The 12,186-nt window shown below is 21.5% G+C and overlaps 2 protein-coding genes across 4 annotated transcripts; one reads left to right on the plus strand and one right to left on the minus strand.

Annotated features, from left to right (window-relative positions):
* The first annotated feature begins 580 nt into the window (after positions 1-580).
* LOC102676685 (probable E3 ubiquitin-protein ligase RNF144A) lies at positions 581-2,595 on the plus strand. 2 transcript variants are annotated; one of them, XM_006615996.2, is made up of 5 exons: positions 581-878; positions 1,013-1,582; positions 1,696-1,858; positions 1,936-2,258; positions 2,335-2,595. In XM_006615996.2, the coding sequence occupies exons 1-5, from the start codon at positions 855-857 to the stop codon at positions 2,569-2,571; spliced, it is 1,317 nt and encodes a 438-aa protein (XP_006616059.1). In that variant the 5' UTR covers positions 581-854; the 3' UTR covers positions 2,572-2,595. The 2 variants fall into 2 exon arrangements, with proteins under 2 accessions (XP_006616059.1, XP_031366502.1); XM_031510642.1 differs by having other exon boundaries at positions 727-768.
* A 2,731-nt stretch (positions 2,596-5,326) lies between these two features.
* Positions 5,327-11,410, minus strand: LOC102676469 (activating transcription factor of chaperone). 2 transcript variants are annotated; one of them, XM_006615994.1, is made up of 3 exons: positions 11,046-11,410; positions 10,070-10,387; positions 5,327-6,672 (listed from the first exon to the last, which is right to left on the minus strand). In XM_006615994.1, the coding sequence occupies exons 2-3, from the start codon at positions 10,290-10,292 to the stop codon at positions 5,819-5,821; spliced, it is 1,077 nt and encodes a 358-aa protein (XP_006616057.1). In that variant the 5' UTR covers positions 10,293-10,387; positions 11,046-11,410; the 3' UTR covers positions 5,327-5,818. The 2 variants fall into 2 exon arrangements, with proteins under 2 accessions (XP_006616057.1, XP_006616058.1); XM_006615995.2 differs by lacking the exons at positions 10,070-10,387; positions 11,046-11,410 and adding exons at positions 8,151-8,207; positions 8,333-9,245.
* Positions 11,411-12,186: the final 776 nt, after the last annotated feature.

Here is a 12,186-nt window from a genome sequence, read left to right on the forward strand (position 1 = left end):
TAATAAAATTTTGAAATACATCATATCACAACTCCGTAATAAAATTTACTAGTTTGAAATTATGTTTTGCTAAAATATTTAATTTTCGTCTTTATAATATGTTGCTTCCTTGAATTATGTAAGTAATGAAAATATGACAAAAAATATGTCAAATCAAAAATAATTATGATTTTTATATATATGTTATGTATAATATGAATGTAGTGATAATTTTTTCCGATATTGTAAGAAAAAAATATAAGTGGGGGCGGAAGTAGTTAGTCGGTAATTTGTGTATACTGTTTGATGTACTTTGTGATACGATATATAAAAAATCCGTAATAAAATTATTAAAAAAAAAATAAATTATAAAATCGAATAATATTTTAATGGAATAAACATATATTTATAAAGATTAATATTCAAAATAGATATGTATTTCTTCGAATATTGAACATGTGTAAAATATTACGTAGCAATTTTCTTACTTTCGCGATATGTCTTGAATTGACAAACACAACATAAATAATGTTTGAAAAGGATAAATTTTTTTCTTTTTGTTAATAACATATAACCATTTCGAAAAATTTATTTCTATATTGTTATTTGACTTGATCAATTTATCTTTTTAGTTAATTATTTTGTATTTTTATTTTTCTTGAAATTAAGTCAAAAACATGTCAGCAAATTTATATTAAAATACAAATATATTGTAAAAATCTAACTTTCTAATGGAAATCAATATTCAATCATATTGAATTTATGCGAAACAAAATTCGAAAATGCCAAGTAAGGAAATGAAATATGAAAAATATGAAATATTGTGAAATTATATTGGATTGTTGAAATATTGTTGAATTATAATGGATTGAAATATGCAGTGTCAATTTGTTTCATGGGTGTGACATTTTTAAGTTTTATGACTTATATACATCTTCCATTACATGGCAAGTGCTGTTGCAAACTGTCTAAAAGAAGTCAGTAAGCACAGCTCTTGTCTGTAACTGGTAGTGAAATCTACATTGATAATTAGGGGATGCCCAGCCTACATTCGCTCGTCATACGACGAGCTCCACTAATGGATATGGGTACTGCTACTAGTTCTGTGACATCTGTTAATTCTTCTAATAAAGTTGCTACAAACCAGAAAAAAGTTGATAAGTCTAATAAACTTACTGGAGTCAGATTACCTTTATTGCGTAAAGAAGCCAGTGTTGTAAATCTTTCTTTGACAGAGAGGACTGCAGTAGGAAAAGGAATAGATGCTCCTTTACTTAGACCTGAAAGTAGTGCAAGTTTAGAAGCTCGTGGTAATAGCTGGTTGAGTCTAGGTCCTGGAGTATTACGAAAATGTGAAACTGCTGTGGGTTTAAGCACTTCTGCTTTAGAAGGAAGACCCATCAATCGCAGTCGAGTTTGTTCTCGATGTTCCAGTTTATTATCATTGGCATCTAGTTCACGCTATAGTTTAGCTGCAGGCAATTTTGTTCCTGCAAGTTCTCAACAAGCGCTTGGACGTATTTTTTGTAAATTATGTCTTGTTGATACTTCTCTTTCTAAAACATTTAAGATAGAAGGCTGTGGTTGTTCTTATTGTAAAGATGTATGTGTTTTTTTTATACATATTATTATATGAAAAGTTATTAATATATATATATATTAATAAATATATATATATAAATACATATGTATAAATATATATTTTGTATATTTTAGTGTATGAAAGCATATATTGAATTTGAAATTGAAGAAGGTGCATATGAAATTAGTTGTCCTGATGCACAATGTGAACATGGAGCAATACTTTCCATGAAGGAAATATCAAGTCTTGTTAGTTCTGAACTTGTGGAAAAACATTATAAATTCAGATTAAATAGAGGTATATAAAATTAATTTTTATATAAAATTATAAAAATATTAATAATTTAATATAATAATTTTCTATATGACATATAGATGTGTCTATGGATAAAGCACGTGCTTGGTGTCCACGTGCAGGTTGTGAAACAATATGTTCCATAAATTCTACTGGATCAAATGGAACTCCTATTGGACCAGTTCATTGTCCTAATTGCTCTACAGATTTTTGTTCTATATGTCGAGAATCTTGGCATACTGGTCCTTGTTCAGACATTTCTTTAGGTATACCATTTGATGGTGATCATATCAAATGTTGTCCTATGTGTTCTGTACCTATTGAAAAAGATGAAGGATGTGCTCAAATGATGTGTAAAAGATGTAAACATGTTTTTTGTTGGTATTGCTTAGCTTCTTTAGATGTAAGTATTTACTATATTCATTTATAGTGATAATAGTATTATATTCCTTTAAAAAATAATGCATTGAACAATATAGGATGACTTTTTATTGCGACATTACGACAAAGGACCTTGTAAAAATAAATTGGGTCACTCACGCGCATCCGTTATTTGGCACAGAACACAGGTTATTGGAATTTTTGCTGGATTTGGGTTACTTTTACTCGTTGCATCGCCATTACTTTTATTGGCTGCACCATGTATTGTATGTTGTAAATGTCGTGTATGTGGATCATCTAGACTTGAACAAGAGGAAGGTGACACTGCAACATAAAGGAATATGAAAAGTTTTTTAATATTTCTGTAATTTTTTTCCAATATAATGAATAATTAAATTAGAATATTTAACTTGTGCATATAATTGGCGATTTATATAGATATACATTGGAATTTGGAACATCATAAGTTGTATGACAAAAAATATAATGTAAAAATTATAATCAATCTATATATCAAAACACTTAATTTTATAAATGAATAGAAATTTAATATTCTTATTTTGTTTTGAATCATTATATATTTTATTTATCATTATAATAATTATTTTTACAAAAATTATTTTGACACATTATATTATTTGTAAACTTATGAATTTAAAAGTATCCATATATTTATATATATTTATATTATGATTGTTCTTATATAAGAAATTTACATTTATTTAAAACTACTTAATATTTAATTGATATTTAACATTTTAGATTATGAAGAATAATATTATCTTTTTATTGTTATCAGATTGCAATAATATTTTTCATTTTAATGTCTATTATATCAAATCATGAATATTCATACTTTTTGTGTATAACATTCCAGAAAATTATATTTACATTGCATTGGATTAACTGCCATATTCAAAATTGTTTTAAGTTTTTTTTTTTTTTTTGTAAAAAAGATATATACCAAATAATACTTTATTTCTTGTTTCTTTTATATGTACATAATTTGCATATTTATATAATAAATATAATACTCAACATTCTTTTCATGTATATTTAATATATTTTTATTGAAATATAAAAAAGAAATAAAATAAATAAATAAATACATATATGTAAATTAATAAGCAATGTATATCTATATTTGATTTCAGATAGAATTTTTTCAAAATTTTTTAAATTATTGATTATATTATAGATTATTTTGTTTTACCACTATTTTGTTTACATAGTTAAATTAATTTTATGTATATTTTTTGTATTATTTTATGTGTTATTATGTGTTATTAATAATTAGCACTAATTTGAAAAATCTCATATTTACGAAAACTTGTAAATTTTGTTAATATATACATATTTGATACATATTGATATATATAATTTACTATAATAATATATTTATATAGTATAATATAAATATAGTTTTTTGATTTGAAAGAAAATTATTCCATATGTATTTATCTTAAACATAATTTGTTGATTTGAATTGATAATAGAACATAGATTAAAAATAATGAAAAAATATGTGCATAATATGTTATTTAATATGTATTGCATAAATAGCTAAAATTAGATACTTATGAAACATATACAAAAAACATTCTTCAATTTCTGATAATAATTATATATAATAGTATTAGATTTATCAAAGTATTTTTTTCTGTTCAAAAAATTTATTATGTTCAAAAATATTTATTGTACAATGTTATTATGAATTTATATTATAATTAATATATACAATATAAGAATAATTTTTTCATTTTATATGTGCATAAATAAATAAATGTGAGAGAATACATAATATATAGATATGCACATTATGTATAAATATACACAAATATAATATCTTTTAATCATGATTTTTTAATATATTTTAATCATAATCATGTGATTAGTAAATAACAATGAATTAATAAATAAAAAATAAAATAAATTATATAAAACACATAAGTTTCTAAATAGATATATTGTTTTCAATTTATCTTATATTATTGATCATAATTGTGCATGTAAATTGTACTATTTAAGCATGTACTATTTTAATTGTACTATGCTATTGATTGTAAATATACACATAACATATATTTATTAAACATATATGTAATGTGTATATAAAAATATCTGTATCTGTGTTGGTGCAATTTTGCACAAAAATCATTTTAAATATCAAATATAAAAAATATAAATAATAAAAATATAAATTAATAATAATAATAAATAATAATAAATTAATAGTTAAATAGATAAATAACAAGTCATTTGCAATTAATTAATTTTAATTTCTTAATTGTAAAAAATTGTTTAAACAATTACCTAATATTTAAAAAGTCATTTTGTTCTTATGATTTTCTATGTTATAATTATATTTGTATTTAATCTATGTTATTTTTTATAGTAGATTTTTATAGTAGATTAATAGTAGAATTTAAAAATGCAAGCAAATACATATATATATTTTCTATTATAATCTTTAATGATTTAAAAAATACGGTTTAAAGTTGTATAAAGTTGTAGTATATATAAATTCTGTAAATATTTTACAAGGAATGAAATATGTTTTATTTTGTATTGTTTATTATAATACATTTTATTATTCTATGTATAATAAAATTTAGAAATTTATTTGTTCTTTATAAAATCATTTTAGTAATCGTTTTTATTATTTTCATAGTTTTTATTATATGTATTTTAATGATTGTTTAAAATTAAAATATTTAATACATGTATAATAAGTGGTTATAAAGAAAATTTTATATTGTACAATATAAAATAATTTATAAAATTATTATTTAGATATATTTTTAAAATATTTTTTAAAAATAATTTAAATATGTGTAAATTTTGAAAATTTTTATAATTAATTAAATAATTTTATAATTAATTAAATTAATTAATTTAAATTTCATCAACTTAATGTGCTGTGAAGTATATTAATAACATAATAAAAATGATTTTTTTATTTTTAAATTGTTTAAATTATAGAATTAATTGAAAAACTCATTTGTATTACTTTATTATTATAGAACATAATTTTAGATAAAATTTTAAGAAATTAAAAAAACAGGAATAGTTTTGAAAATAATACCAACATTTATTATATAATAACCCATTTATTATTTTCTAATACAATATTTTTTTTTAAGAAAATTTGAAACTTGATTGAGTTAGAATTTCTTGGAATGAAAAATTTGCATTTTAAGATACAATAAATTGTGAATAGAATTTTTTGTAACAGCAAGTTTCCACTCAAAGGAGTTTCATAGGGCTGTATACATTTTAAAATCTATCATTATTTAATGTATCTTATTTGCTAATCTTCGACGGACCATGAATAAGTTAGGAGATAAGAGTACATAATTTATGTATATGATGACAATTCTGTAGTCCTACTAAGAAGCTGTGATAGATCTTAGATATATATTCATATATGTATGCTAATTTAAAAAAAGAAAATAACAGTCAGTAATTTAAGTCTATATGCTAAAATATATTAGTATTATTATAAAATTAGTTAGTGTCAAAAATATGATAATAAAAATTAATAAAAATGAGTAAACATAATATGGTCGATATATAAATGGATTATTTAATAAGACCCTTAGCTTTAAATAAATCTCTCATTAAACCTTTTAAGTACCCAATTTCTCGTTGTAAATCTGTTACTTGATTTTTTAGTTTTTCATTATGTTCAGTAAGTTCACGTTCTTCACCTAATATTTCTTTTATTTCTTGTTTTTTCTTCTGTCTATATCGTGTGGCTGCATTCTTATTTTGTTCTTTTTTTCGAACTTTTTTATCTTCAATTGAAGGACGAGAATAAGGTTTTTGACGATTTTTCGTTGAAGTACAAGTAGATTGTTTCATATTTTTTTTTTCAGATTCGAAAATCCAATCTGGATCATCCACAGAATCTTCTGATGAAATATAGCTGCCACCAGAGCTGGTACAAGGACTAGATGGTGGAATATCTTTTGTATGTAAACGTACATATTCATCCACTACAGCTAAGTCATGTGCAACATCTGTATTTATCGGATCTAATGGTACATTTTTTGTATGCCATTGTATGCGTACTTCATTTATATATGATTTTTCCTCTGGAACTACCATACCATATATGGATTGATGATTAGGATATAATGGTTGTACTGGTTGTAAAGTAACAAGTAATTGAGTATCCACATTTAATGGTTTATGTGATGGAGGTGATTGAGGGGGTGTAAGAGTGGAACTTGATGAAGGGACTATTTGATGACAAGCTTCCACATCTCCCAGAACAGTTTCAAATTCTTGTAGCAAAGTTTGTGTATCATCTTGCTGGGGAGTTTTTGTAATTTCATTATATGGTATTGTTTTAATTTGTCCATTTTCAGTAATTGGTAATTCTTCAAAAATAGGCAATTCTATTTTCTCCTCCAACCAATCCGAAAAAGGCTCTGTAAAAACAATTAATTTTATTAAATATAAATAAAAATTTATAATTTATTTAAGATATATAAAAAGTGAAGATAAATAATTTTGTGATTTTATATTATTTTATCTAATTACTAAAATATAAGAATTTTATATTATTCAGAATGTTTATTTTATATATATCAAATTTTATATATATTTATTTTCAAATAATTTTGTAATAAATATAAGATAATCTTATTACAGAGAATTTAAGAATTTCTTTTAAAACAAATATTACAAAAATTACAAAAAATTATGCCTTGTATTTTAATAAGAAATTGATTTAACTTATATGAATTTAAAAAATTAATATAATCAAAAATAAAAGTTTAAAACAATCATATTTTACATAGTTTATTAAATAAGAAGTACTTTTACTTGTGTCTTGCATAAAGAATAAGTAGGAGTGGTATATTGATGTATATATAATTTCATGGACATTACTAGTTTAACTAGAAAAACAAGTTCTTTGATTTGCAATTTCTTTGATTTTTAATACTACACCAATATTAATATATCAATTGTTATTTTAAAAAATATATATATGATAATATGCATAAATAATATCTGGAATTAAACTTTTATTAAAAAGTGAAGAAAGTTGATTTTTATTAAAAAATTAACAAAAAATTAATTAAATTATTAAAAATAAAATATAAATAATAATAAACTTACATATTAAATTCTTAAATATAAATTAGTTAAAAAAAAATTTTAATTTACAATTTTATTTTGTTGTTTATCATACTTTAATTCTATTTATTCTGTTTATAATTTTCAAACAAATAATTTGATTAATGAAAAAGATATTAAAAAAAGTTTCGTTAAAATTTTGTTTTGTCTATAAATGAATCCTAACCTATTTCTTGATAGATCTTGGATCAGAGTCTAACTTTAAATGCGTAAGTTATCTTCATTTAAATGCAGAGGGCATGGGGTTAGATAAGAATATATTTTTTTATTATAAAGAAATGTTATGAAAAGTATATTTTTTTCATTTTTCATTAAAAAATAAGAAAATAATTTATAAGTAATTTTAAACAATTATTTTAAATAAATCTTTAAATTTTTGATTTTGTTAAAATTGTATAAATTATAGTCATAATAAATGTTGAATTACTAAATATCTAATTTAATAATAAAATATAAAATAATTAAAAAAATATTTAGTACTAAATATTAATTAATGAAAAATATATAATATTTTTTAAATTAAAAAATTATAAATATATTATAATTGTAGATTTATATTGAGAATTAATAAGATAGAAAGTAAAACTTAAAAAATTTTAAGTTATAAAAATTTAGTAAATTCCATAATTATGTTTAGATGATTAATTGAGTTATTTGATTTATATGGCAACATTGTTCTGATATGCGTAGTAAAGATATTTTTTCATTGTAGCAAATGCTAGAACGAGAGAAGAAATAAAGCGAGAGAGAGCGAAAGGAAACATACCACTGTAACATATACCAGCCATTATCACGTGCAATTGTTTTTGCTAGAATCCTTATTCTAATAAAAGAAAAGAGAGAATATATGTTGCATATATGTTATAATTAAATAAAATAGAAAATTATATTTTTAATAATATATAATATAATGATTGTTGTTGACGCGAATTAGCCAAGTCCACTCACAAGAATTTTTGCGAATTGCACCGATTCAACGTCTCTTTACAAGTTTTTGGGAATTGACAATAATTTCTCGGTTCCACGTGTAGCGATATGCGAACTGCATGCTATTACACAACATTAGTACTCTCCAGCATCGAGATGATAATAGTTCCTCTTTATTCACTTTTAAAAATGCCAGTATTGTTAAAATGTTTGCTCTATACACAGATCTTTTTAATCATTATATGACACTATAGATTTTTTAATTATATTTCTTGTGTTTAACTTGAATTGATATTACGCACTTTATCAATCATTTGACTATTGATCGATATAATTAATTAAAAATTAACTGCTCACAAAAATAATTTAGAATCTTATGTTTAAAAACTAATGCAATTTTGAGTTCACCAAATCCAAATAAATATCAAAAACATGTGCAGTAAATTAACGTATGTTATAAAAAAATTCACATTCAAAATATAATTGTTCAGTTTTTCATAAACAAATAATGTCTATATGGATATAAATTATAGATACATTATAGTATATGATAACACAATATAAAAAATTAAATCAATTTTTTTAATTGTTAAGATCACTGATCGTTGATAACACATGTAAGTTAATAATAAACGCGATAGATTTTAATATTGAAAGAAATAAAACTTATTTTCTATAGAAGAATAGATTCGATTGAAGTATCGGTAAATGTAAAATAATAACAAGAAGCTTAAAGTTTGCAGAATGATTAAGTATCGTCAAGAAGTTGACTTGTAACGAAGACTAATCGACAGAATCGTACGATTAAGTAAGTTGTAATACTGCGAGACCACTCCTGCTTATCTTTGGACTTTCCCCTCTGACGCCCCTACTCCAAGACTGTTAAAACACACGTCATTCCCCTATCGGCCTTCAACCAAAGCCGTTTGTATAGAGGTTAACCAGTTTGTCCCACTCTCCTTTCAAGAAAAAAAGAAAGGAAAATATGATATATGTTAGAAGAAGTGAGAAGAATGAAAGCGATAGGCATATCAAGAATGTTAAAGTTTCTTTCTTCTTTTGGTGCACATAGCTTTAAAAACTAAAAAATGTTAATTTAATAGATGCATATATATATATATATATATATATAAAATTGTATAAATGTTTGTGCATTATATACGGATCGATCGTATTTAAAGATATATTATATTATAGCGCATATCTTTCTAAATGCAATGTGCTATAATAATTTCAGTCTTGTACTAATTCTACTTGAAGTAATTCAAGCATAACAAAGTTTATTATTGTAAGTATTTTAAAGTATATTATATTAATTGAAATAAATATATATATGTATATAGTTTTGAATTAATATAAAGATTTATAAATATTGATATGGATTTTAAGATATTAATATTTCAATAAAGATTTTTTAAAATTTGTGTATAAAATAGTTTTATTTATATTAGATTTAAAATTATAATAGTTTATATAAATTATAATAATTTGATCTATACTATATCAATATTAAATTTGATTGTAATTATTTGTTTATATTTAAATATAAACATAAAATACAAAAACATAAAATTTTATATTTAAATATAAAACATAATATATAATATGAATCTAAGTTCTTAAATTTGTTCAATAAATAGATTTTTGTTATAAAATATCAAAACTAAAAGAAAAATATTAGAATTTATAAAAATCAGATTTAAATTTAAAAAACAATTTGTATATTACAGTTTATAGGAATTTTAAATGAATACTTACCTTCTTTAATCCATTCATCTAATTTTTCCAAAAGTTTTGTAGCTACTTGTGCACGAGTAGGATGATTTTCATATATAATAGGTTCAGCAATTTTTTTAGTAGGATCTACAGATTTATCATCAAATAAAAACCAATCATCTTCAAATTCATTGGACAGTGTTCCATTAGGAGACACTGGCTCGAACTTCCATAGCCAACTTTCCTGGTCCTGATTGGATATCATTGTTGATATTGTCCCAATCAAGATGTATCAAAAAAAGATGAAAAGAAATTTGTATCGTCTGTGCGACACAGCTCGAAATGAGCGCCATATTGGCTCTGAAAATATTAAATATATATATATATATATCTCAGATAAAATAAATAAATAAATTGAATAATTTATTTATGATAAAGATATTAATATTTTATTTCTCATTAAGTATTTTGAGAATAATATAAAGAAATATCTTATTTTTTGAAATATTTGTTTTTCATTAAGTTGAAATTTTAATTGTTAATCTAAAATAAAAAAAGATATTAAAGAAATAAAATAAAATATTTTTATAATTTATCAATATATTTATAATTTAAGATAAAATTAATAAATTATTTAAAAATTGATTTAATATATTATTTAAATATACGTAATATAAATATGTTGTTCATTGCTTATATAACTTAATAATTTATAAATGTAAAATATATTTACAGAATATAGGAAAAAATGGCCAACTATCTTTATGACGCAACATTAGATCATATCATCTGGTTAAATTTTTTCATTGTATTTAATTGTATTATAAGATATTAAAATATAATTTATAATAATAAAGTAAAATTCAATAAAAATTGATTCATATTATTTAATAAAATAGTTTGTTTAAGCAATACTATTTGTGGTCAATGTAATAGATTTACAAAATGGCAGACATATTGCACGATGGTCTAAAGTGGAGTATAAGTTACTTTTTTAAAGATAATAAATATTACTTACTCCATGATTAATTAGTTGTGTCGGCACACTTTCGTGTGCAAATTGCTTCGTGAACTACTGACTCATCTTGCCCGTGATATGAAACGTATAAAAAATTCAACTGTCTTTCTTTCGTGATGCATGGATAGCGAATGAGCGTCTCCTTCAGAGAATTTGACCGCTGAGGTCACGTGATTTGGAAATGCGTACGCATAGGTGCTCAGTTTGGAGTATTTTCATGGATTTTCTGCGCAGATTATGCTATGAAATCGAATTCTCTTTTTATTTTTCTTTATAAAATTATATTATGAATTAAATAGTTTTTTAACTTAATTTAATTATTAAATTATTTAATATAATAATATAATGATAATTTTTTAAAAATTCTTTTTTTTATAGCAATGTTAATAAATATAAATATATACATATTATGAATAAATATATACGTATATGTTTGTCAATATAATACATACGTATACTACATATATGTAGAATATATAGAGTGAAATAGAAAATTTATAACTTATATATTTATAATTTATAATAGAAAATTTGGAACTTTCAAAAAATCACAATAATTTGATAATATATTTACATATATTTATTTTTATTTTTATTTCATAGTGATTAAATTAAATTAATTCGATAAAAATAAATTCTTTATATATTATATTATTTATTTTCATAAATAAAAATCTTTTATTTATAATAAAATGTATTTTAAATGTGTTTTTATTTTAAAAAAAATCATAATTTACCAAGGTTAAATATTTTTAAAATATAAAATAAATAGAATATTTTCTTATATTTGACATTGATATTGAAATTGACAATAAAATTGAAAAAATAATAAAATATTTTTATAAAATAGTTTATTATAAAATTATAAATTTTTTGAAACACTCCCTTTTCACTCATTCTTTTATAATAAACGATTTATTTTTAATCGATTAATAAATAATTAAACATATCAATTAAAAATATTTACAAAAGAATCAAACTACAATTAAAAAATAATAGATTATTGAATAATGTAAATTATATAAAATAAATAAAATAATCATAAAAAATAAATTATAAAATAAAATAACTTTTTGCTAAATATTTTCTTAAAAATCAATTTTATACATTAATATAATTAATATAATTCAAATTTATAAAA

Source organism: Apis dorsata, unplaced genomic scaffold (genome assembly GCF_000469605.1).
Source record: "Apis dorsata unplaced genomic scaffold, Apis dorsata 1.3 scaffold_248, whole genome shotgun sequence".
Classification (NCBI taxonomy): domain Eukaryota; kingdom Metazoa; phylum Arthropoda; class Insecta; order Hymenoptera; family Apidae; genus Apis; species Apis dorsata.

Coding starts and splice junctions, on each gene's coding strand:
- LOC102676469 (XM_006615994.1), bottom strand. CDS start 10,292: ATGATATCCAATCAGGACCAGGAAAGTTGGCTATGGAAGTTCGAGCCA. Junction 6,673..10,069: donor AGATGAATGGATTAAAGAAG/GTAAGTATTCAT, acceptor TTGTTTTTACAG/AGCCTTTTTCGGATTGGTTG.
- LOC102676685 (XM_031510642.1), top strand. CDS start 742: ATGCGAAACAAAATTCGAAAATGCCAA. Junction 1,583..1,695: donor GTTGTTCTTATTGTAAAGAT/GTATGTGTTTTT, acceptor TGTATATTTTAG/TGTATGAAAGCATATATTGA. Junction 1,859..1,935: donor TAAATTCAGATTAAATAGAG/GTATATAAAATT, acceptor TATGACATATAG/ATGTGTCTATGGATAAAGCA.